At 39.5% G+C, this 24,662-nt stretch overlaps 1 protein-coding gene across 2 annotated transcripts; it reads left to right on the top strand.

Annotated features, from left to right (window-relative positions):
- The first annotated feature begins 840 nt into the window (after positions 1–840).
- Positions 841–23,860, top strand: ERGIC2 (ERGIC and golgi 2). 2 transcript variants are annotated; one of them, XM_021539118.4, is made up of 14 exons: positions 841–994; positions 5,670–5,815; positions 8,527–8,635; positions 10,107–10,153; positions 11,135–11,205; positions 11,768–11,808; positions 12,517–12,618; positions 14,076–14,171; positions 14,926–14,981; positions 15,927–16,025; positions 17,148–17,245; positions 20,549–20,711; positions 21,567–21,646; positions 22,401–23,860. In XM_021539118.4, exons 2-14 carry the CDS (start codon positions 5,710–5,712, stop codon positions 22,464–22,466), a joined length of 1,134 nt encoding a protein of 377 aa, XP_021394793.1. In that variant the 5' UTR covers positions 841–994; positions 5,670–5,709; the 3' UTR covers positions 22,467–23,860. The 2 variants fall into 2 exon arrangements, with proteins under 2 accessions (XP_021394793.1, XP_021394792.1); XM_021539117.4 differs by lacking the exon at positions 841–994 and adding an exon at positions 3,563–3,747.
- Positions 23,861–24,662: the final 802 nt, after the last annotated feature.

Raw genomic sequence — 24,662 nt, 5'->3', positions numbered from 1 at the left:
AGGACAAAAACCCCACTGTAACATTTTTCAACCACAACACAGTGGTTGAACTGTGCAACAGTCCTTACCTCAGGTGCCTTGTGAGCTCCCCATGAGCTTCATGAAACGGCTGTATAAATTGTGTCTTAAACGTTAGCTAAGTCACAGAAATATTCAATATAAGAATTAGGATTAATTTATCTTTAAAATTTTGTAGTGGTAAGTAATTATGTATGAAAACAGTGGCAACTATGTCGAACAAAGCCATTCTGTTTACACTATGAATTCATGGGAAATAAGATTGCTTCAGATTGCCTCAGTGATTTTAACATCGTCCTCCTTTCAGTGAACAGGACTTGTCTTCTTCTGAGACCCTATGACAAGAAATCTTCCCTAGATAACTTAAGAAAGGATCTCTCAGAAGACGGTAAGCCAGGTTGAGCTGGAAAACTGATAGTGAAGATTAGAGAGACCAAGTATTTCATCAACAGCTTATTTTTATTGAGAGCATCGAGACAGACCAAGAAAATGGCAGCCCGTGAGCGAACCCGCGGTACCGCACGGCGGCCCCGCCGCACGGCCGCTTCCTCCCGGCCCCGGCCACCGCAGCGGCGGGCAGCGGCCGTGTCCCGGGCCGCTCCGGGCTGTCCCGGGCCGCTCCGGGCGGGCGGAGCTCGTAGCCGCCTCCTCCCGCGTCCTGCAGCGTGGATCCTCCTCACTGGCCGCGGGCGCTGCCGCCCCACCCCGCTCCAAGGCGCCGGGCCCGCGCCCCTCACGGCGCCCCTCACGGCGCTGCGGCTGCCGCTGTCCGCCCTCGTCGTGCCCAGGCTGCCCCTCCCTGCTGCCATATCCTTTAAATCTTCCCAGCCCTCGCCTCTCAACCGCCAGGACTTTCTTCTCCTCCACCCCCATGCCAGCCACTCCCACCGCTCATCTCCGTATTCGCTCTTTTGCACCTGTTTCCTCTGCCCCTCCTTCTCCTTCCCAAATGCCACCTCGATGCCTCCACGTTGCGGTAAAGCGGCTGCTCTCTTCTCTGCATCCCTGCCTCGCCTCAGCCCCTGCAGGCCGATCCCACTCCTGCTATCCAGCCTCCCTCGCCCTTTCGCTCTAGCAAAATGCTTTTTCAGCTATCATGAGCCACCTGCGCTGGCGACTGTAGCAGCAGTAAACGATGGGGGCTTGTGTTTAGTCTCGACGTGCTTTATTCAGGTTTTTATTTTAGTTTGTGCATCTGCACACTGCTTCCAGCTTTTTAAATAATGCTGAAGTGTGTTGAAGCGAAGGTGGGCGGTATCTGTGCATGTTTACATCTGCTTCAATTGTTTGGTCTACTACGGTCCTCTTTGTTATTATCTTTGATAACAACATTCTTCATACCCCATACTCCTGGGAACTTTTTTTCTGTCCTACATAATTTGTGGTTTGCTAAAGCATACGGATGTGGTTTCCTCACTTTGCACACATTAAGGGATTTAATATATCACCAGTGTTATGAAGTGCTGGGTTTTTTGGGAAGACAGTTGTATTTCTGTATTGGTGGCTGCATTTAAATCTGGGGGTGCTTTGGGATCTTGTTAAATACTTTACTGAAACAAATGTGTAAAGCAGCATCTGAAGGGCAGCCTGTTGGCTTACCTGCATGGTTTGTTCTTGGCAGCTGGATTTCTTCCTCCTCATGAGACTCCCTGAGGTTATTTGGCAGATACTTATAGGCTGCCACGACTTAGGTGTGATCAGGAGAGCAGAAAACACGAGTAAGGAAAGGAGCACAGTTTGAATTGGAGGAGTCTGGTACTTAAAGGGTGCAGTGCAATTACTGTTGTGTCTCTTTAGCACAGTGCAGTCAAATACATAGTGTAACAGACAGTGTTATCACTACATAATGTTTCTCTGATTTTCCTAACATCTGATTTTTTTTTCCCCGTGCTTTCTCTCATAAAATCTCATGGAGACATCTATAGTTACGAGTAAGACTATAGTGGTGCAAAGCTGCAAGCAGTTTTGTCCTGTGCCACTTCTCTGTAAGAGGTGTCTCTGGGTGATGAGCACTAAGGCTGAGCTCATGTTTGTCCATGAGCAGATGAGATTGTTTGCGTGTGAAAACATCTGTTGGGCATCTCTGCTGCACAGCTAATAACCAGATCTATCAGTTTCTCCTTCCAAGCCTCAGTGTTGAGAGGATTTCAAGGGAAAATAGGGTTTAGCCAGAAAAATCCCTGGCTGCTGAATTATACCCTAGGACCTAGCCATGTCAAAGTAAGAGCTTTATGTGCCTAAAGCTGCTTGCTCTTTCTGAGATGAGGGAACAAATGTACAATAAACATATTTTTAGCCTGGTTATTTATCTCTTGTAATATCATACTTCCTCCCTCTTTTTTTCTTTTTGACTGATGCAGTTCTTATTATAGTTCCCAAAATGATGGAAACAGACTGATCACAATTCAGTGAGAACACTGGCATGTTGCTGCATGTTTATTTCCTTCCTTCCTGCATGCCTAAAAAGCAAAAAATGGTCTGAATCCGTTCGTAGTCCTATTTTATTTCAGGCTCCTTTTATTCTGAAATGCTGTAGATACCCAAAGAGTTGTTTAATTCAAATTGTGTATACTTTGGCATGCCATTGAAACTCTTTTGTTATTGATCTACTTTTTCCTCTAAACCATTAAAATGAGCAAATCTGAATCAATGCTGCAAAATTCACTACTATCTGTACCTGTTTCTAGGGTGTGGGTTTTATTTGCTTGCCTCAGTATCAAAAACACTGGCATCTTCAAGCTGTGGGTTTTGTTGTTTTTTTTTTTTTTTTCAGATGTATGAAGAAAAATGTCTGGTATAATTTCTTTTTCTTTTAAAACCTTATATTGAGCAATTTTAAAAAATCATTTTGATATAATCTAGGATCCTATTACTCCATGGAAGATATTGGGAGAGCACCCTTTTTGGCTGGGTCACTTAGTTGTGGGCAGAGCAGCAGTAGCATAATGAGACTTAGAATTGTAGGGAAAAATCTGGAGATAAACTAATGTTGCAGTTACTAAGGCATAAAGCTTGTGGAGAGGCAGTGCCTGTTAGTTAATTCCACTAGCACAGGGAAAAGGACTGAGATTTTGGGTATACGTGAGCCGTTTTGAAATGAAAAAATTAAGACTGGCTTATGAGCTTAAAATATTTCCTTCTCCACTGTTATAGGCCACTGTCTTAAAGCCCTTTCCTTCACAGTTATTCCAAGATGCTGCCTCTTTCCAAACGCTGCCTGCTTCTATACCCATAGCGGCCAAACCACTATTAACACTGCAAGCCGCGTGACACCCCTTAATCAGTTTGGAGGGCACTTGACATCCATGGCTTTAAAAGATCGCTCAATACCTCGCACGGCCACAGATTCTCCGGAGCAGCACGTCGGGGTGGCACTGCCATGCCCGGGAGCCCACGAGGAGGCAGGGAGCTCCCGGATGTGCAGGGAGCCCTGCGAGCGGCCCCGGGGCTCCGCCCGCGCCCGCTGCCGGTCGCTCCGCGCCCGCTCCCGCCCGTCCCGGGCCGCGGCGCCGGCGCATGCCCGGGGGGCCGCGAGCATGCGCGCAGGGGCGGGCGGGGCGCTCCGCCGCTCCCGTCGGCCCGCGGCTCCCGCCGGGCATCGGCGGCGGAGCGAGCCCGCCCGGCCGGCGGTGCCATGCTCAGCGGGGCGGGCGTCGGGCAGCGCGTCGCGGCTCGTCTTCCCCGTCCGGCCTCGCCCGCGGCGCTGGGCAGCGGCGGCAGAAGCGAGAGGTAGGGCAGGGCGGGGGCGCGGCCTGTCCCGTCCCGCGGCTGCCCGTGCGTGGCGGCGGCGGGGAGCGCCCGCGGCCCGCACAGGTGTGCGGCTCCGAGCCGGCGGCCGCGGGCCTCCCTCGTGCCCTGCCCAGCCCCCGGCAGGGGCTCGGTGTGGGTCCGCTCCGCGCCCGTGGAGCGGGTGTTGGGACGCGCCGGTGGCGGCTGCGCTGCCAAGTTCTCTGCCGAAGGGAAAACTGCCTGAGCCCCTCGGCTGGTTGGAGTTGCCGTGGCTTCGAGCGGGCCTCTGGTCTTGAGTGGCATTTGTGCTGTGCTTTGTCCCTTATTTATAGTGAATAATAATACTAATAAGGTTTCTTAACGCAATTGGCTCTTGGAGTCATAATACCTCACTTTCATTGCAATGGACTTCATATTTTTTTGTGTTTGTAGTACATGTGTGGAGATGGGGAAGGGATCAGGTCTCCATCTGGGTTTGTAGCTGAAAGTGAGTCTGTGTGGGATTAAAGAAACCAATGAACAGATTGCATATTTCTAGCCGGATTACAAAAAAAATCCGCGTACTTACCGATACAAGGTGATTTAGAAAGTATTTTAGTAAAGTGCTCTCAAATTCCCTGTGTTTGTCTTGTGCCTCTTTACAGTGTGCTCTTACACATGCAGTAGCAGGGAAGATACTTGGAAAATGGAAGGGGTACTATGTTGGCTTCATTGCTGTATGTGTAAGGATAACAGGCAAGCCCCACTGCTGTTGCTTCTGTGCTAACTAATGTTATGACTTCAGTTGTGTCCAAGCAGCTGCTTTGCCATATCTGTGCTTCCTGATTATTTTTTTAATGTTGTATAACCAAAAGCCTGTTCCAGCACTTATTTTCTCTGCCCACTCTAACTGGGGTTTCTTTGAATCCTGCGCAAAACACACGGTACCATTTTGTTGATCTCTGCACCCTGACCAAGTACAGAGTCTGTGTCTGAAGTCAGTTTGTGTAATGAGAAAGTTGCAGGCATAGATGATGTGTGATCTTTCATAGATGAAAGTGTGAACTTTCATTTCTCATAGAGCCTATTGCTTTGTTTTTACATGGTACAAAGCCTGCTCAGCACCAGGAAGGGGCAGAGCAGGGAGTAGATCTTAAGTAATTTCACTAGGACATGCCAGAGACTTGATGTTCTCTTGAAACAGGGTAGATGAGTTCACAGATTTTTGTACAAGATGATGATGAGAGTTGTCTCATGTGTTGGCAGTGTAGGTTAGCTTGCCCACCTTAGTGTTTAAATAAGGAACAATAAGATGTCACATTCTCAGAATACAGTATGTGCATGATGGCTTTCATAGCTTCAGAAATTCAGGGTGAAGTTCAGCAGTTCCCCAGAAGAAAAACAGCAGTGTCAACTTGTTAAAACTTGCAGTGTATTGGCAGGACATATTTGCATGATTTGGAAATGGTTTTAGACAGTATTTCCAGGGCAAGCTGCTTTTCTCAGCATCCTGCTGCTTCACATGACTCCAAGCAGAGATCATGTCATGTACAGAAATGATTCTGAAGGATGGAGTTAGGATTTGATCCATGACTTGCTTTGGGAAGTATTTTTATAGAAGAAAAGAACAGTCATTTTATGATCATAATATTCTACACCTGTAAAAATGCAAAATGTACCATTTTTTTCCTTTAAGATATAGTTTGTGCCCACACTGGCTGAATGTAGGATCCCAGAGTAGTCTGAATTCCTCTGAAGTTTTTGCAGCCTATTAGATATTTTCTCCTAAGTGAGTGACTTCTGTGACCATCCAGTTGTCTAGCATGTGTTTCTTGAAAATTTATTTCTGGGGTTTGAATAGTCTTATTATTGCTTTATGTTAAAGCCAGTCAATTTGAGCAGTATTGCTTGTGTCTTTTAATCACAATTTATTCTCACTTTAGAGGAAATATATGAAGGAGGAGGTGGAGGAGTGTGCTGAAGATGAGGCGACTGAATCGGAAGAAGACCTTGAATTTGATGAAAGAATTGGATGCCTTCCCAAAGGTTCCTGAAAGCTATGTGGAGACTTCAGCGAGCGGAGGCACAGGTAGGCCTTGTCGAGATGCTGATAGTGATAGAAACTTCAGCATGAGGAAGACAGGCATCTGTGTTCACTTGAAACCAGCCAAAATTGGTTTCTTGAATTCTTTGGTAGTCTGACTGAGCTCATCTCCTTCAAGTAAAGACATAGTAGCTTATGGAAACAGATGCATCCATCACTCATCTGAAGGGAGATTTTTGTATAAAGTTGGTGAGACTGAACATGTAAAAGTTAGAAATAAAAACTTCTAACCAGTTGCAACTAGAAGTGCACTGTGCCAAGGCTGTAATAAAGCTTTCTCATTTGTTGTCTCAGCAACAAATGGTGTCAGGTTTCTGGGTGAGACTGAGTGAGCATGATGGTGGGAATCAACATTATGCTTTTGCAAAAGTAGAAAAATATTCTCCAGAGACAGATATGTTGAGCATCAGGATGAAGAACAGTTTTCTAAAGCTTTTCTCTTGAAGGTGTACTAGATTTTAAGAGTAAGGAAAGCCCTTTGAAGAGCTAAACACTTTTATCCAGAATATATGCTTGTACTGTCCCTATTAGTCACTTCTCTGAAAAAGCTGGAGCTGTAAAAAAGACCATTCTTTATGTACCTGATCATAAAATTGTGTCTTTAAATTGAGTTGAGTTAGAGGTAGCCTGATTTAAAAATAGTGACTTCATTGGAATTATTTGCAGATAGGAAGCTGCTAGCATTTAGAAGTGGAGAACAAAAATCTCTCATGTGTGCTTATGCCTGAAGCTCAGTTGAATAAAAAGTTGAGGAAGCAATTGCAATCTACAGATAAGCCTTTGAAGTTGTTGTGCCAGTTATAGTGTAGAAGTAAATATCAGAAGGTTCTATATTACTTTGCTGTTTTCTCACGTACTCTGTTAATTAAAGGATTCTTGTATATAAAAAAATCTCGAAGAAGTGTCTAAGTAATGTTTGTTTCAGTTCCTGAGGAAACAAGTGTATTGTTTCTATGTTGTAATTTGCATAAAACCACCAAATGCTTAAAGAATCCTTTTTTGCAGTATAGCACCATCCTTCATGAGACTTTTGCTTTGGTGAATGATGCCTTAAGGATTTCTCAACACCAGAAGTTACTTTAACATTCTTTGGTTTTTTCCCAGTAACCTTATAAATGGCAATATAGGATTGTCTTTTTCTGTGCCATTGTGAAATCTGAATATAGGATTCCTGTTTCATTCAGGATTAAATTGTCAGGCTTATTTTCTGATGTGATAGGGATCTAAAACATGCCAGGAGTCTATTCTCAGACTTTCACAGCCTTCAAACCCATTGCAGAAGAAGTACTGGTCTCTAAAACAGGCTGAGATTTCAGCTCTGGGGCTGGGAGACCCCTCAGGAAAGAAAATTCCACAAGACTTTATTTTCCTGTTCAGAGCCACACATATGTTTGCTCAGAATTATCCAGAAAGCAGCTGTGGCTCTTACTGTGATTTGGTGGCTCTGGATAGCTGATATGGCTCCAGCTGTCCTGTTGTTGCCTAGCCAGGGTGAGTCTGGCCTACTAGTTCCAGAAGGAAACTGAGGAGCAGAATAATTAACTGATCAGTGCAGTTGACATAAAGGATTTCATATGCGTGAAATCCTATTGTTTTCAGTTGACACTATTGTTGCATAGTGTCAGCTGAAAGCTAGAACTGGAAATATTGCTAATCCATGCAACAGTCAATAGCTTCTTGTCTGATCCCCAAGGACAGTGCCTTCATTCTCTGCTCCCACCCCTGGCTTGTGGACCACCCTGTAGTGAGTTGAAGCCTATCAACAAGGAGCTTGTTTTTTCTCAGGTTGCCCTTCACGGATTCCACAGAGATATTCCACAGAACGTAAATGAAAAAACCTACAGTGCCAATAAGCTGTACAAATTGCCACTATGCTCCATAATTGAAGTGTTTTCAAGCTTATAAAAGCCATGATTTAATAAAAGGGGTGCTTCTGTGCATTTGTTACTGTGTTTCTGACTGTGCAGCAGGGTGATCTTCCCCTTTCATTGTGCAACTTTGCAAGTGTGATGAGTAGGCTGCCTTGGAGATAAGTGAAGCACATGTACCACTAAAATACACCAATTAGTTTTCATCCTAAAAATAATTGCAAGTTCTTCACTTATTCGTAGAATGGATAGCTGCCTGTTGCTTTTTGCCAGAGGGAGACTTGTTTGAAATATCGGGGTGGGAGTCATGACTGTGCAGCAACACACAAGTAATTTAATGCATCTTATTTCTGTTTTCTGCTAGCTTATTGAGTCTAAAACTTGATATTAAAAAACAGTTACAAAAATTAACTTGCAGACAAGTGGAGGCTTGAAGGGACTTCAAGGTGCATTACCTTCTTCTTTCATGTTGGAAGTTAGTATTGAGTCTTCCTAGACCATCCCTGACAGTGATGTATGTGTGCTTTATATGTAGAGAAAAATCTAGCCTGTTCTTAGATTTTCCATACAGGGATTTCACAACCTTCTAATCATTCCTGTATTTGACTGTACTTTCTTGATGCAAAGTACTTTCTGCCCACTTCTGTCTGAAAACAAGTACTATGAGTATAAAAACAACTCTAAGAGCAGTTTGGGTTTTTAAATCAAAGATACCAGTGTTGTACTGGTAATGTTCAACTTCTGGAATTATTAGAATTTTGTTCTGCTTATGTTTCTGAAAAATATTTCTCACAGTCTGAATTTCTATTTTTTTTTTCCTCTGACCAGTTTCTTTGATAGCATTTACAACGATAGCTTTCCTGACTATAATGGAGTTCATGGTGTACCGGGACACATGGATGAAATATGAATATGAAGTAGATAAGGATTTTACTAGGTAACATTATTTGTTATAATTCTTCTTAAAATGTTAATTGCCTGCATTTCAGGAGGGAATAGATTTAAAATGTTCATGTGACTTGAAAGCAATTTATAATTGAAATTGCAAATTAAATACTACAGGGATTTGATTTTTAATCTGTCGATTGTATTGGGGCTTTTTTTTCTATGTAATCTATGAATAAGATAAATTGAGATTTCTGCAATGAAGAAGTCAAAATAGTGTAAGTTTATTGTTGAAGAACTCCCTTAGGAATTACTTAGTAACAACTCGGAGAACATTGGTAAGATGTAACTCTGCATCAGGTGAATAAACCTGCCCACTTTGGCTCGGGGCTTTCTCCAGTTGATGTGTTTCCTATGTTGCCATTATACTTTGTGCTGCTGGGGGTGAGCCTGAAGCGCTCAGAACTTTGACTGCATTATCTAGAGGTTGCTACTAATTTTGTCTCCAGATACAGCCCCCCAGGGGATGTGTTTGCTCATGGTTTCATGTGCCTGTCAGGACTTGTTTGCCTTTCTTCCCGAGCTGGTCAGGCACCCATGAGTGTCCCTGTGAGCTTAATGCAGATTTCGTGCCCTGAACACCTTTAAATGTTATGTGTTTGTGTCATGGCTTGACACTGGCACTCACAAACTGAACTCACTGAAACTGAACTGAAATAACTTTAAGAGCCATTTGGGTAGTTGCTGTGGTAACAAGCTAAAGATAATTGGATGTCTTGTACATCAGAAATAAAGAAGGTTTCTGTAATGAAAAATAAAACCGGAAAAAATTTAAAGGAGATACATAAAAAAATCAGATTATAGTAGATCCATTCAGACAGTTGGGATTTCACATTTAGATATTTACTAAAATGGATTATATCCCAAGTGAAGCTATCACACGGGAAGGATAGTCTGTTAGTTAAGAGACTGTTATGGGATTTGGACTGTCCTACTACAGATTCCCCAGTTTGATTGTGGGCTAATCACTCAGCTTGTGGCTCTTCACAGTTTGAACCAATGGAGACTGGTATAATTTTAACTGCTTTTCTCCTCTCTACTGACCCTGTCTGACCCAAGTTGAGCCAGTGTTGAATCCCTTCCTTATGTGATTGGCTTGAGGTCAGCCAAATCCCAGAGGAAGCTCCCTGAGAATAGAACCCTGTGACTATAGTGAGGGGGTTATTCCTTATAGTTCAAATTACTTTTGTAAATGAAACTACCATGAAAACCAATAGGAAATTCCCAAAATATTGGAGAATGCCACACAATCAGACTTCTGGTGTGATGGATGTTATCTCTTAAGTTACAAGTGCTTTAACATGCTCTAAAATCCATGTTGCTTCACCCAAATTTTAAATAGCTTTATATTTGTTAGTATACATTTTGATACTTGACTGTATTTCTGCAAGTAGTCTAAACTTTTTTCTTGATACTTGTACTCAGTGTTCCTTAATGGATTTTTGCCTTTTTTTTCTTTCCAGTAAATTAAGGATCAATATTGATATTACAGTTGCCATGAGGTGTCAGTGTAAGTATTCCATCAATGAAGGTCTTTAAACATTTTAAAGCCTCTTCAGAGAGCACACTTGCTCACAATATAGTTGGATATTGTTCAGAATATTTTACGAGTGATCTTAATGGCATGTAGTGATCTTGATGACATATAACTCACTGAAGGAATTAGCAAGAAATGTAAAGAAGAATATCTGTGTCATCTCATTCTCATCTTGCAGAACCTTGCTTTGTCTGTCAGCAGGAGCATCTGTTGTTCAGTTTCTCATTTGCTGAAATATTCTAAAAGCTCATTGTGAGACACAATTCAGCAGCAGGAATTTATAACAGTTTCTATTTATTTATGAACTTGGGATATATTAAGCTGGTCTGCTGTTTAACAGTGCTGAAACCATCATGTAATTTCATCCTCCTTGTGAACATAAGAGGGATGCCTTCCTTATTGAAGGCAATACTTAATATTATTTTGACATCGTTTAGGTAATGAACTTTTATTGTGTTCAGTATGGCTTGTCCTGGACTGAGAGTAGAGAGAATACTACTTCTACCAGGAATGCAAGCAAATTTTCAGGATGCACTTTTGTTGCCTAGCTTAAACCTTGCATTAATTGTAATTAGTGTTAAGTGTAATTAACATTAATTGTACATCAGTGTTTTTTTTTCTTGTTTTTTACAAATAACCAAACTTTTATCCTCTGATTTGACTAGTCTTGGTCTCTGTTCAGTGCTTGTAAAACAGGAGAAAATATTTATGCATAGCAGATCCTAGAAAGCTTGTATATGTGGTTCATACAACTTCTCTGTAGGTGTTAAATCAGCGAGAAAATACTGCAAATCTGAAGAATTTGTGGTCAATGTCCTTCAGCTGAAGGTGAAATAGGTTGAAAGAACAGTAACATATACTGAAGTTTAACACTGTGAAACTTCATTTCAACTGGAATTTTTTTCTTGTCCTTGATCGTCTGTGTGACTTAGTATTTCTCCCTGTTTAAAATAGATGTGGGGGCTGATGTTCTGGATTTAGCAGAAACAATGGTTGCTTCTGCAGATGGGTTAATCTATGAACCAGTAAGTTGCTTCTGACCTTTTTGTTTAAAAATTGAATTCCTCTTCATGCAAAGCACTCCTGGGCTGGTTTGCTTGCTTGTGGTTTTTTCCTCCACCAACCTCTGAGAGGAACATTCTGTAGCTGATCTCTTTTGGCGACAGCATCTGGGTGCATTTGAGCATTAATTGTAATTGAATTTACTGAGTATGTTTGTGTTAACCAATATTTAGGTTTGAACTTGATGAACAGATGTTACTAGTGATCCTGTAATGCTGATGAAGCCTAGCAGGTCTGGTAGCTTGTCTTTAGTGCTTCATGTGGGATGAACTTAGAAATATGTAATCTACGCCTAGACCCTTGTCTTTCAAAGATTGCTCCTTTGCAATTCTGGGTGGGAAGGGACAGAAATGTTTATACTTGAGCACAAAATGTATTATTTAGACTGCAAAGTCCTTTCATAAACTACTCTGTGGTACCAAGTGTGAAGTTGATTATAGCTCTATACCCACACCCCAGTTCTCTTCTGGGTTTCATGGAGGGGATGCATTCTGTGTTTTATTAGATGTGTTATTTTTGTTTCAGGTACCATTTGAGCTCACCCCACAACAAAAAGAATTGCAAAGGTAAAGCACTGAGAGGCACGTTTACAGTTTGTATTATTTGTACTGGAAGTGACTTTGAAGTATGCCAGAGGTACATGACACAACTATGTTTTGAGTCTAATAGCTCCTGCTTGTAATTTAAGAATGCAAACGTGTAAAAAATACTATGTTACTTTGCTTTCCTCACTATTTAAGATCTCTGTTATGGAAAAAAAATTTGGTTTGGATTTAACTGTTCACTGGGGTCATGCTGTTGCAACCCAAGATGTATGGACTCACTCAGCTTCTGTTTCCAAATGAATAGCACAAGTTAAAATCACAGAATCAAATGTGTAAAATTAGTATCTAAATGTCAAAGCTGAGCTGTTGTAACAGATTGGCACATTCTTGCAAAACAAATTAATTATTTCCTATAACTTAATTGACACAATGTTTATCACTTTAATATCTTGGAGCTGTGTGTGCCCGCTATAGTGATAATCTTGTAATAGTACTGAAGCTTACTTGGGGGTCTGGATAGTTTTAGTATTTTGGTAACACACTGCTGTGAATACCTGAGGTTTAAGTTCTGTATAAAATATTATTCCCAAAGTTTATTGTAATGCTTAATTACTGTTATTAACTTTGATAAGTTCCTGATTTGCAACCTGCAATTGAAGCCAATAATGAATTGTGAAGCTAGATTTTGTTTTACTGTTGCATGCTTTCACACTTGTCTCTGATCTTTAGGATGCTGCAATTAATTCAGAGTAGGCTGCAGGAAGAACACTCTCTTCAAGATGTGATATTCAAAAGTGCATTTAAAAGTGCTTCTACAGCACTGCCACGACGGTAAGAAAAACTAGAATTTTGTGCTATTATTCCCCTTTCCTCCAACCCTGTGAATTAGATGTAACATTTTATTGTGGTTATGATTCCAGAAGGCAAGTTTGTAAGAAAAGATCTCACTGCTTTTTAATGAATTTTAAAATAGTGTACTTGATACTTGCTTTGAGGAGTTGTTGTTTTATGAAAATCTCTGGGGTTTCCAAACCAGAGAAGGTTTCCAGGATTTCTGTGTGTGCTTACACATATATATACAGACATGAGTAAATGTATGCACATACCTGTTTATTCCATGTGGTTTGATGCCTCCTCCTTAATGGGAGTTAGTAATGCCAAAGCAATACCAAAGAGTCTTTTTTTAAAACTACCTTTCTGTCCACAGCTTTTCAAAGCAGTGCTGCTATTACCTGTGTCATAATGCTTCATAATTTTTAAAATAATCAACCTTTGAATACAAATGCGTTTTGTTAGTAAATTCCTATGTCTAAGATAACACTGTTAAGATTGTGTGGAGAGAGCTTGCTGTTTTCACTTAATTCCAGCTACTCAGAATTGTTAAGAGATTAGTGCATAGAATGTTTGGTCTGCTGAATCTAAATGCTATGTGATTTTATTTTTTCCCCCCAAGGGAAGAGCACTTTCTACATGAAAGTTGAAATTCTCTCCACTTAGAAACAGCACTAAACAAAAAAAAAACAAAAAAAAACCAAAAAAAAAACCAACTGAATAAAACAAAGCAAACACCAAAGCTGCCATACACATTTCTTGTGTTGTAATCTCCCTTCTGAGAATCAAATATATTCCTCCTTCCTAAGGCAAGCCTGAAGATGGCTCAAAAAATATTTTTTTCTCATTTGCTTGATGTCTTCGGATTAATTAAATCCTTCTGTGCCTTCTGTGTTGCTTGTTAGTGTAGTATCTGAAATGGTATTTATGCTTGAGATGTGTTTAAAAAAACATTGGTTTTCATCTCCCTCTAAAGAGCAGAATTGGAAATAGATTTTGTGGACATCACAAGATGTGTGAGGAGTGGAGGCTTTTGTAAAGAATAAAGTTATTCTTGCTATTTTGCTATTTGTGTGACCAAAATGTATTTGCTTCTGTTCATTGTAGCATTAAAATTTTCCCAAGGAGCCATTTTTGGTAAAAGGAAGTGAAAAATATAAGTCCCTGGGGCAGACATACTTATGGTCAAATGTTCTCTGTTTGTTCAGGTACCATAAGCCAGCCTTGTATGCCAGACCTCCTAATACAAGTATGAAAGCTCATTGGTTTAATCAGCCTGACCTTTACTAGTTTCCCTCCCACCATCTCTGCTATAATTCCAGAAGAATACAATAAGGGCAGGTGGATGATAGTGATGTGTCTTTATCCTAGGAAAATGAGGTCTAACTGTATTGCTGTTATTTCTGCTGGACAGTGAATATTTTCAAGTACTTCCAATGTTGTTTTTATTTAAACAGGGAAGATAATTCCTTACAGTCTCCAGATGCATGCAGAATTCATGGTCATCTCTATGTCAATAAAGTGGCAGGGAACTTTCACATAACTGTGGGCAAGTATGTTCTGTCCAATTCCTGAAAATAAAAAAATCCCTTGACTTCTACATTCTATATAGCGCATGTGTGTATATGTTTGTGTGCTTTTATGCTTCAATTAATGACTGGGTTTTACTGACCTTCCTGTACTCATGCTTGGTATTTTTTCCATGTAATACCTATTCTTGCACTGTTAATTTTCTTCATAAATTTCCAAAACTGTGCAGTGCATTGTTGCATGTAATGTAGTCATCATGAATTTCAGTGTTTTATAGGATGGAAACTCTTGAAAGTTGCTTTGTCAGAGAGCAAATGCAGAGTGTGCAGTTAACTTGCTTACTCATAGAATAAATATGGTCAAACTTTTGTTAGTCACTTGAGCAGTTTGGCAGATTTGAATATTGTAGGACTTGGTGACTCTTCCAAAAGTGTAGTGACTTGATGAGATCTTGATATTTCTAAAAATGCAAGACACTAGTTTTGTGTAAGAAGGTTTTTGTGAGTCCAAGATTCCTGACCTTACTGTTCAGTCTGTACTTGACAGTAATAAAAATGTCATATTTAGGTTTTATATAGATATACACAATAGATATCAGTCTTTAAAACATATATATATGTATGTATGTATACTAAATATACTTAAGCATATATATGTTATGTTATACATATGAGGATATGTACATATTTTATAAACTATTTCTTGAAATAAAGGAGAAAAGGTAATTTTTCTACGTAGTTCTCTCTGGATTCATAAAACATTTGTTGCTTTCTTCAGGGCAATACCACACCCTCGAGGCCATGCACACTTGGCAGCACTTGTAAGCCATGAGTGTAAGTTCCTTCTGTCATCTCCATACCAATGTGGTTCATTTCAGAGTGCTGTCTCCTAGTTGCTGTTTTAAAGATGTTCTAGCTGCGCAATTGCATTGCAAAAAAAAACCAAAAAACTGAAGAATATTCTTTGCAATGATCTGTCTCCTTAACAATTTGCTTTTATACATTTAGCATAATCAGGATTATCTTTAGGTTGCTTCTGTAGTAATGATAACATTGGAATCTCAGATGTACTTTGGTGTAACATAGATAGCATATGAAATTCCTGTATTTCAGTCCAAACTACCTCTTTCCTCAAAGACCTTTTTAAAGGGTTGAAAATTTTAAACTTTTTTCCTTAGAAACCTAATTTTTGGGTTATGAGTCTAGATATTAAATGTGTGTTGCTGCCTTACTTAATGTGAAGCAAAGGTGACATACTGTGAAAAATTAACTTGATTAAACTAGTTACAGTTGGTTAAGCCTCCAAATACCCATGAATTTATGTTAACACAACTTTAATAATTTTATACATCCTAAGTACCTGCCAAATAAGCAGTGTAGTGACTTGGCAGCTGCCTTATACTTCCTCTGTATATTTAATTTACTAAATTTTCATCTTTTTAATGCAACTGCTTACAAAAACGTGAACTGTAGAATAATAGAAATATTTGGCCAACTAGTAATTCTCTGTTATAAAATTATAACTCTGTTTAGCTCCATCATTGATTCAAATATAGTTATGATTTGGTTTAGAAACTTTTCTAGAAAAATTTAGCTTTTTTGTTAAATATTTTGGATTTGAGTTTTCTCTGAAGTGTGGACAGATCCAATGATGTGTACAATAGTGTTTGGTAAATGCATTAATTAGAATATTTCAGTGTCAGAGATAGGTGCATCTTTTTCTCTATGTACAGAATCTCATAGTTTAAAAATGCTTTATTTCTCTATATTGTCTTTCAGCCTATAACTTCTCCCATAGAATAGATCATTTGTCATTTGGAGAGCTTATTCCAGGAATTATTAATCCATTGGATGGAACAGAAAAAATTGCATCAGATCGTAAGTGTTGTGTGTTAAAAAAAAAAAAACCAAAACAACTTGTTTTGTTGAGTTTCCCAATAGTTACATTTAAAGTATTACCATTTCTCATAAATGTTGTGATTGATAAGCAGCATGTCAGGCTAAATTTGGTAGTGAGCAATACCCTACATGACATTTTAAATGGGCATTTCTTTCTAATATCTACATGGCTGTTCTGTGCTGTTTCCTTGGAGGCAATTTGCAGTTTTTTCCTGGATTGTTATGTTGAAGTTACAATATATCTGACCAATTGCAGCAGTATGTTACAGTGAAGGATCATAGATCTGATTGTTGTCATGATGGGGAAAATAAGCCTGATTTGGTTTAAAAAATAGCACCAGAGTCTTAGATTCCATTTCTTTGGTTTGTCCCTTCCGCAGTGTGTTTTGTGATGAAACGGGATGGGTTTGTGTAGCACTTTGTTTGCTCATATACAAATAAAGGAGTAGTAACCTGCCTCATCCCACCACTGGCATTCCCTGTGATAGTGAACCCCAGAGCCTTCTACAGCTGCTGTTGTCTCAAAGCCAGTTGGTTCCTTGGCTCTTACAGCCAGAATGATTTCGTGTAGCTGTAATAAATTGCTTCAGTCTATTGGTGTTTGTTCCCTTAGGGAATTGCACAAAGAGCAAATGCATGAGCATGCTGATGGCTCTAGAAGTGTAATTGAGAGAAAATCTGTAATCAGTTTAGAAGGGCTTCCAGCGCTGTAGATAAAATTCAGTGGTCAAAATCTATTCAAACCACTTTGAGATTTGTATATATCATGAAACATGTGACTGTGAAATTTGGTCTAGAGCCCTGGAAAACACTACCTGTGTGTTTCATTTGAAGCTTTGAGTGGCCTGACATTAGTGAATCTTTTCATTACTTGGGAAAAATGTAAATTTCTATAAATGGGATATATGTATTTTCCAAGGAAACTAACTTTGTGGAGATGGTGCTGAAATAGTTTTGGCAGTGCTGGCATTCTTTGAAGAATGTTCCTAGTGCAAATGGCATAGCTGATTTATTGTTTCTTTGATTTATTTGTGAATATCTCAGATGGCCTTTGACTCTGTTCCTGATTCAACAGTCTTAAGATTTTTTTTTTCCTTCTAGACAATCAGATGTTCCAATATTTTATCACAGTTGTGCCAACCAAACTCCATACATACAAAATTTCAGCAGAAACTCATCAATTTTCAGTGACAGAAAGGGTAAGTAGAATAAAAAAAAAGCCTGTAAAGAGATGAAAAAATCTAAAAAGTGACTGTTCATAACAAAAGTTCAAATGTGAAAATAGTACCATAGTTTTGAAAAGTACTCTAGCATCAAGAGACTATTTGTAGAACATTCTAGTACACTAGATTTATCTGTAAATCATACAGCAATGATGGTGAAATATATATATATACGTATGTGTGTGTGCTTGGTGCCAATGCAAACTTCTCCTATTAATGTTTCACATCTATAGATCTGGAGTCTGATATTAGAATTAATGATAGACAGTAATTTCCACTTCACTGGATGCTAATAGTGGTGGTGGTGAAATCCTCCAAATTTTAGGTCTGTAACCTAGTGTGTAGCTTTACAAATCTTTAATTCACCTTTAGCTTTTTATCCATGTGGGAAGCAAACAAACATGCAGCTTGCTTGAATATCCTGAACTTGGTTGTGGAGTGTAAGAAATTGGAAACAGGTAGTTTGTATGAAAAACTGATTACACAGTAAGTGTCTCAGTTGTCTTGTTTAACCTTTGTTGAACCACCAAATTTAATTACTCTCAAGACTAGAGAGTTCTGTGTTTTGAGAGGCTTTTAATTCTGAATCCATCACAAGGGTAGTCACTGCAGCATAGTATATATCATAAAGTACTAATTTAAAGACTGCTGTGAATAGGAAAAAAGCCTTGCATGTACGGGCTACTTGTCTTATTTCCAGATACTGAGCTCTGTTTTCATCTTTTATTCAAAAACCAAAGGAAAAAAAATCTTTCTGAAAAGTTTAATTAAAAATTACAGATAAAGTGAGAGGTGAGAAGAGAGCCTTGGGTTGAAAGAAAATATGGGTATTAGTAGGATGGCAGCTGTATTACAGATTGTGATGTTCTCCAAGGGAGAATTTTTTATTTCCTCACAATTCCATGTTGTGCTTCTGAAGAATACTGAGGTAGGGGAAGTAGATAGAGGTGATGTCTTTATGCTCAACTTCGGACATGCAGGCCACTGAAGGGAAAGGTTTGCTGCAGAACTCATGAAAGCTGGACTAAGAAGAGAATGAAGAGGAATTTCATAATGCAGTATACACCCACCTCCTGCTGGTTTATCAATCTACTTTGTGTTTTCTCTGCTCAATCTGCAATAACTAAGGCATTCCTTAGACTTCTGTATGGCAGTCAACAGCTTATCTTATGGTTCCTTTTTTTTTTCATCTTGTATTGAGTTTTTCTCTTTTCCTGTGTAAAAGTGGTTTTTTCAATTAACTGTCCAGTCTAAGTTAGCTCTTCAATTTTTAGTGGGGATTGCTACAACCACAGGTTTCTTTGGAGAAGATCCTGTAATTATAGAGATAAAAGTATCCATTATGTACTTGTTTGCTCTTGCTGCCTCAGTAGGCAACCCTGTTGCTTCCAAAGCTTACTGTGTTTACTCTTAGGGAACCAAATACTTCTATTAGATGAGCTGAGAAAGGTTACTAAGAACAACAATTCACTGAGCACCTTAGTGCATTTACTTTGAAAGAGCAGGCACATATGCAGACATGGAAAAAGGTGGTCAGGTAGCCATGGTTCAAACTTGCAGTGAGGTTTAATTGCCAGTGTTGAGCACAGGGGGAAACAGAGTTTGAGAGGTGGGGGCTGAATCTTCTCTACTATTCTTGATGATTGAGTTACTGTAGTTATTTATATTAAAAAGATTTAATTCTAGCAAGGCTTCACTGAGCTATCTGACACAAGATTAGTAATTTTTAGCAGATTTTAGCAAGATTTTTAGAAGTAGCAGTAGAAGCTGGAAGCAAATCAAAAGGCTTTGCAGAAGAATTCTTTTTCTTTTAAGGGTAGAGTTTTGTGTGTTCTATTTAACTTCATATTCTTTTTCTACCATTTGACCTCAAAAGACCAGTAAGGCTTAGGGAAATAACAGAGGAAAAGCAAATGGAAGTAGAGTTTTGTCCTTTGCTAGTGGCAAGGTTCTGTTTAACTACTTTTAGTCTTCTCTTCCTTTTTAATATGACTGATCATCCATTTCCAAATGCTGACAGTTGTCATGCTTTGAAATATGGAAAGCATTTCCCACTGGTTTATTTAACCATTGCAAAGTCTGGGACCTGTTATCATTACTAATACAGTATTTTGGCATCCTTTTAATTTTGGTGTGGTAGCAGTATGGTTTTTAACAGTGTTAGCTAACTGAAGAAGTTGCTTAACCTGCATTTACCAAAGTGGTATTCTGCTTTTTATTTTGTACCATATTCTGCATGTTTTTGAGCACAAACTGTTAAATATAAGGAGAAGTATTGCTTTTCTGTTCAGTCCTGTTTATCTTGTCTTTTTGGTTCTTACTTGCTTAGGCATGGCTGAATTTGTCTTCAGTCCGTTATGTTCTTTTCTGCTGTCCTTACATATTTTAACCAGACTTACCTGGCAGTGCATTTATCAACACCTTTCACTAACAAGAAAATGACAGCAGACTTTTGAAAAAAGCGGTGTTGAGGTGTGTTCTGTCCTGAAACTGTTTTTAAAAAGTATGTATTTATAGCAGCCATACTCTCCTCTTTGGTATCTTTTGGTTTGAGAATTTGGCAAATGAAAAGAAAGTAGAAATTTCTCAGAGTAGGACTGAGGTGCCACATAGTCATAGTGAGTTTGGGGTGTTTATTTATTTATTGAGGTGTGTTTCCTGCTGTGTGACTGTTGTCTGATATGATGTGACAGACAAAAAGTTTGAAAAGAGGCTTTTGCCAATAAAGGTTGGACCAAGTGTTCCTTGAATACCAGGTTGGAAGGTGTTCCTTCCAACCTGGTATTCTATGATTTATATAAATCCTCTGAGGATTCTGCCATTGCTAAGGCTGTTGAGCAACATAAATCTTATTAAGGTCTCATGCTGAGTTAAGTGATTCATAGTGGCTAATAAAGTAGGAAGAGCTGTGGCAGGTATTACACCAGTGCACTGCCCTGAGTTTACAGGCTAGGCCAAGACTGTGGCATTATCCTCATAGGTACCAACACCAATCCAGTTTTAAAAATCCTGTTTAAAGGACCATGTGAGCAAGTCTTGACAGAATATAATAGTGAATACTGATATGCAGCACAACAGACCAGTGACCAGGAAAGTAAACTTTCAGTTTATAATGTTTGACTTCTAGAAGGTACTGATCAAAGTGGCCTTGATACTCCCCAGTCTTCTGTTCATTCCTAACTCTGATTAAATAACTCTTTGTCATCCCATCTTGTAACACTGATTTTCTTGTGACTAATAACGAGTGTGACTAACAAGTGTTTCTGTCTTTTCTTTCAGGAAAGAGTAATTAACCATGCAGCTGGCAGCCATGGGGTTTCAGGAATATTCATGAAATACGACATCAGTTCACTTATGGTGACGGTGACAGAAGAGCACATGCCTTTCTGGCAGTTCTTAGTGAGGCTCTGTGGCATTATTGGTGGAATTTTTTCAACTACAGGTGATAATCAGTGCCTTTCTTCTTAAGTTCTGTCACTTTTTTTTTTTAATCATGGTGCTTGCTGTGGATAAGTTATAGGGAGTCCTCTTAAGAGATTTAAGAAAAAGTGTTCATTTGTGTGCATTGAAATGTGCCATGAAGGCTACTCAGTTTTGGTGTCTCAGTATGGCATTTCTGGTGTTCTGATGGCCTGCTGTTTCCTTTTTGTTAATGATAGCAAAGTTAATTTACTTCTGGAAGAGCAAAGCTATATCGGTCTATAGATATGTAGATACCTATGCATATGTGTGTACACACACATACTGATATTCTGTGTTTGATTTCCTGTTGTTGGGATCCAGTAATTAAATCAGTGACAAAAGTTGAGATAAAACTTCCATCTGAAGTAATTGAGAAGATTTTCCTTATCAAGGTACTGATGGATTTGCTTCATCAAAGAAATTAAATTAAGTTGAAAAGGCACAATTCACTTACTGGTCAAGACATAATAGGGTATCTGGATTACAAGTTATTTCTTTCCTTGGCTCCCGTAGGAAGAGAGCTCAGTAAAGAGGCTTCAAACTAAGAGCTGCTTTTCAAAGTAGATATTTCTGTCCCACACAATGTGTTTTCATCCATGAAAGCAGGCAGAGGGAATTACATTTATTTGGAAGCTTTGCTTTCTTGATGCATTTCAGAATGTTTGAATTCTCCCCTGCCCTGCCGTGCATCCATTCTTCATGTTAATTTCTCAGTGTTTTATGTATGGGTTTACTTCACTGTGTCCTAAGTAAGGTACATAGCTTTGTTGCAATGCTTCCATAAATAATATATTTTTACTACTAGTGACAATTTAAATCTTGTTTGATGTTGCAGGAATTTTACATGGCTTTGGAAGATTTGTAGCAGAAATTATTTTTTGCCGTTTCAGACTGGGCTCTTACAGATCCACATCGGTAAGGAAAACTTCCTCTAAGCATTTCTCTAAGTGTACAGCTAATGATGAATGATAAAGACAACTCTGGGGTTTGATCCCAGGAGAATTTAAGATATTTGCAATAAACCTTCCCCTTGATATGCATATTGGCAGAGATTTAACAGCTTTTAAAAATAGTTGGAAAACCTAAAGTGTAAGGAAGTAAGAGTTCTTTAACAAACTGAATTAATGCAGCTCTGTCCTTACTATATTTTTTTAATTTTCATATTGCTCCAAAAATTACATGTTTCCCAGTCCTGGTTGGTCTCCCTGTCCTGGTTTTGGTTTCACATATCCTTTTGCTTGGCCTGCACACTGAAGAAGAGGCACTGTGTGCTGCAGGGGTTCAGTGCTGTTCCTTATTGCTCTGCAGGCTACTGCCAACCACCATGAAAGAGCTGAGCCTTCACCTTTCCCTTCTTTAGGCAATAAGAGAATTGCTTCTCTAGCAACTACTTGTTTTTATATTACTTTTATTTTTCCCATTTAAGCCTGTTGATACCTTTGAGACCTCTGCCTTTTTCTCAAATTTGGTTGAAGTTTTCCAGCTGGCAAGGTTATGTGAGTGGGGAGAGAGGAAAGGCAACCAAATTTGTTTAATATTTCTATGAGAAGCCAGGTTAAAGGCATCCAGGAAAAGCACAAGGATAAAGAAATGCGTGCTTTTGAGGAGGGAGGGTGAAAATTCTGTTTCAGGTCAAGCCATTAATAACACCTTGTTTTTCTTTCACCAGGTTCCGCTTCCTGATGGCCACACAAGCAACCACTTACCTCTAATTACAGACAATAGTATACATTAGCCTCCTGAGAAAATTTTTTTCTTCCTGCCTGATACAGACTTTTTTATAATAAAGAAAACATTGTGCAATATCCTGAGACAGTGCTGATGGGCAGCAAAAATTGAAGCCTTTACAAAAAAAAAACCTCCAAAAAAACAATTTGTGTAATTTTTTGTCTTTGAGTGCACGTGGAAATTGTGAGATCAGTGAGGTGGATGATCTTCTGGAGAGCAAAGGAGTGTTGCTGCCAATACAGTATTCGTGGTCAAGCTGAACGTCTTTGTTGTGGCTGCTACTGTGACCACTGAAGCATCTTAGCGATGCCTGGGAAGGCTGCAGGCCCCAAGGAGAAAAGTACAAGTGGGATGTGTGGAAGGGCTGGCAGCAGCCACAGAGAGACAGTAACAGAGCTGGAGTTTCTCTTAAGTTTGCAAATGGGGGATTGGCTTTTCTTGGTTTTTTTTTATAATGCTGGGGCTGAGGGCTTTCATACAGCTGGGGAGCAATCCTGGAAAATTCTGAAGAAGATGGGAAACGAGAGTAAGTAAGGAGGAGCCCAAGCCATGATATTGGTCACAACCACTGCCTTTTTGCAGCCCCACCATTCCTTAATGGAAGAAACATGTGGAGCAGAGGAGTTCCTCTGTTTACACACAGCCACTGTGCCAGCAGCGAGTGTTGCTTCTGGCATTGGTTCAGAAGCACCCAAAGGACGCCAAGAATGCATTCCAACCTGGACAGCTTTTGGACTTGGAATAAGAAGCCCTTTTAAATAAGGCATTTGACTGGGTCTTGATAGAAGGCAAGACTCCCTAGTAAAAATGTCAGGAAATCTTTGTATGCCTCTTTCTTGATAAAGAAATTGCTCTAATGGAATCTTTGTTGTAGCTGGGCTGCTAATGTGGGAGCTGTGGGAGCATCCACATCCTGGAAATGGGGAGGGGAAGGGAGAAGGGGGCAAGAAGCTGCCAGTTCAGGCTCGTTGGGAGGTCTGCTAGGCCAGGCATGGAGTGTGGAGCTGGTAGCAGGTGACTTCAGGGAATCTGAATCGTATTGCTGCAGACAGATGATGAGACGGGATCTGCAGAACTAATCCTTGCTGTTCATTAAGGTTTTTGTAAATTAAATGAAGAGAGCAATATTGTGTTGTAAATAGGCTACTGAGAAAGAATGTTATTAATGCAAATGGTGCTTTGAGAAATGGAACATCATGTTACTGCTGAACTGGTGTACACCTGTGGTTGAACAGTTACTCCACCAGTGTAAAAAATTATTAATACGATTCCTTCTCAGCAAAACTGATTCAATAATATTTTAGAAGATTATGCTGATCCTGGCCTTACTCACCATGGAATTAATATTTTAATTAAGAGGACTAATTACAGAAAAATAAAAATCTCTGTGGCGTTGTCAGATTTTGCTGACTTTCATTAATGTACTTTCTAGAACACTTGGACTTTGTTGATGAGCATAGTGTTAATAATACGGCTGATTTGCTATGCAAAGTGAAGGGCTTCCTAAAAAGAAATTAAATAGTAAATAAAATGTGGGAAATAAGGAAAGACTTTTGTTGAATTTGGCTATTGAGAAAAAAGTTAAAGGAAGTTGGATCCATAACAATGACAGCCAGGTTTGGGGTTTTCTCTTCTGTGCTTTGTTTTTTAATATTGATTAATCAAACTCCAGCAGCTTGAGAGACTCTTTGGTTCCCATTTCTCTTTGGCATTTCCTTCTGAGGTTTCTTTCCTACTTCTGCTCAGACTGGTTCTGCTTTGGGCTTTTCCTAACACTTGTTTCTTATCTGCCTGGAACAGACTGTACTGGTGGGAGAGACCGATCTCAGTTGACTTTCTGTAGCAGAACTTTAAATGTTTTCTATTCTCATATAAAAGAGCCAAGCAGCTTGATGTGTCTTAAATCCTTGTGTGGCATATTCATGTTGTTTTATCTAAAAAAAGCTTGTGTGAGGGCTGGTTGCTAATGGAAGAAAATTTATTATCAGATGTGAGGTGCTGCATTGCAAAGTCAATGCAGGATCAGTTTGACTCTGTGCTGTTTGCTTTCTCTCCACAGTAAGTTTGGTAGTTGGAGCAGTACTGCTGACTATGGTACCATGATTTGTCAGCACCTTAACCAGCATGTGCAGGGAAGTCCTGGAGAAAATAATAGTTTATTGCAGAGACTTATTTTGGGTAACATTTATTTGCATTATACGAA

Source organism: Lonchura striata, chromosome 1A, assembly GCF_050655825.1.
Source record: "Lonchura striata isolate lonStrDom1 chromosome 1A, ASM5065582v1, whole genome shotgun sequence".
Taxonomy (NCBI): domain Eukaryota; kingdom Metazoa; phylum Chordata; class Aves; order Passeriformes; family Estrildidae; genus Lonchura; species Lonchura striata.
Note: the sequence above shows the minus strand (reverse complement) of the source record. Positions and strands in the feature narration are given on the sequence as shown.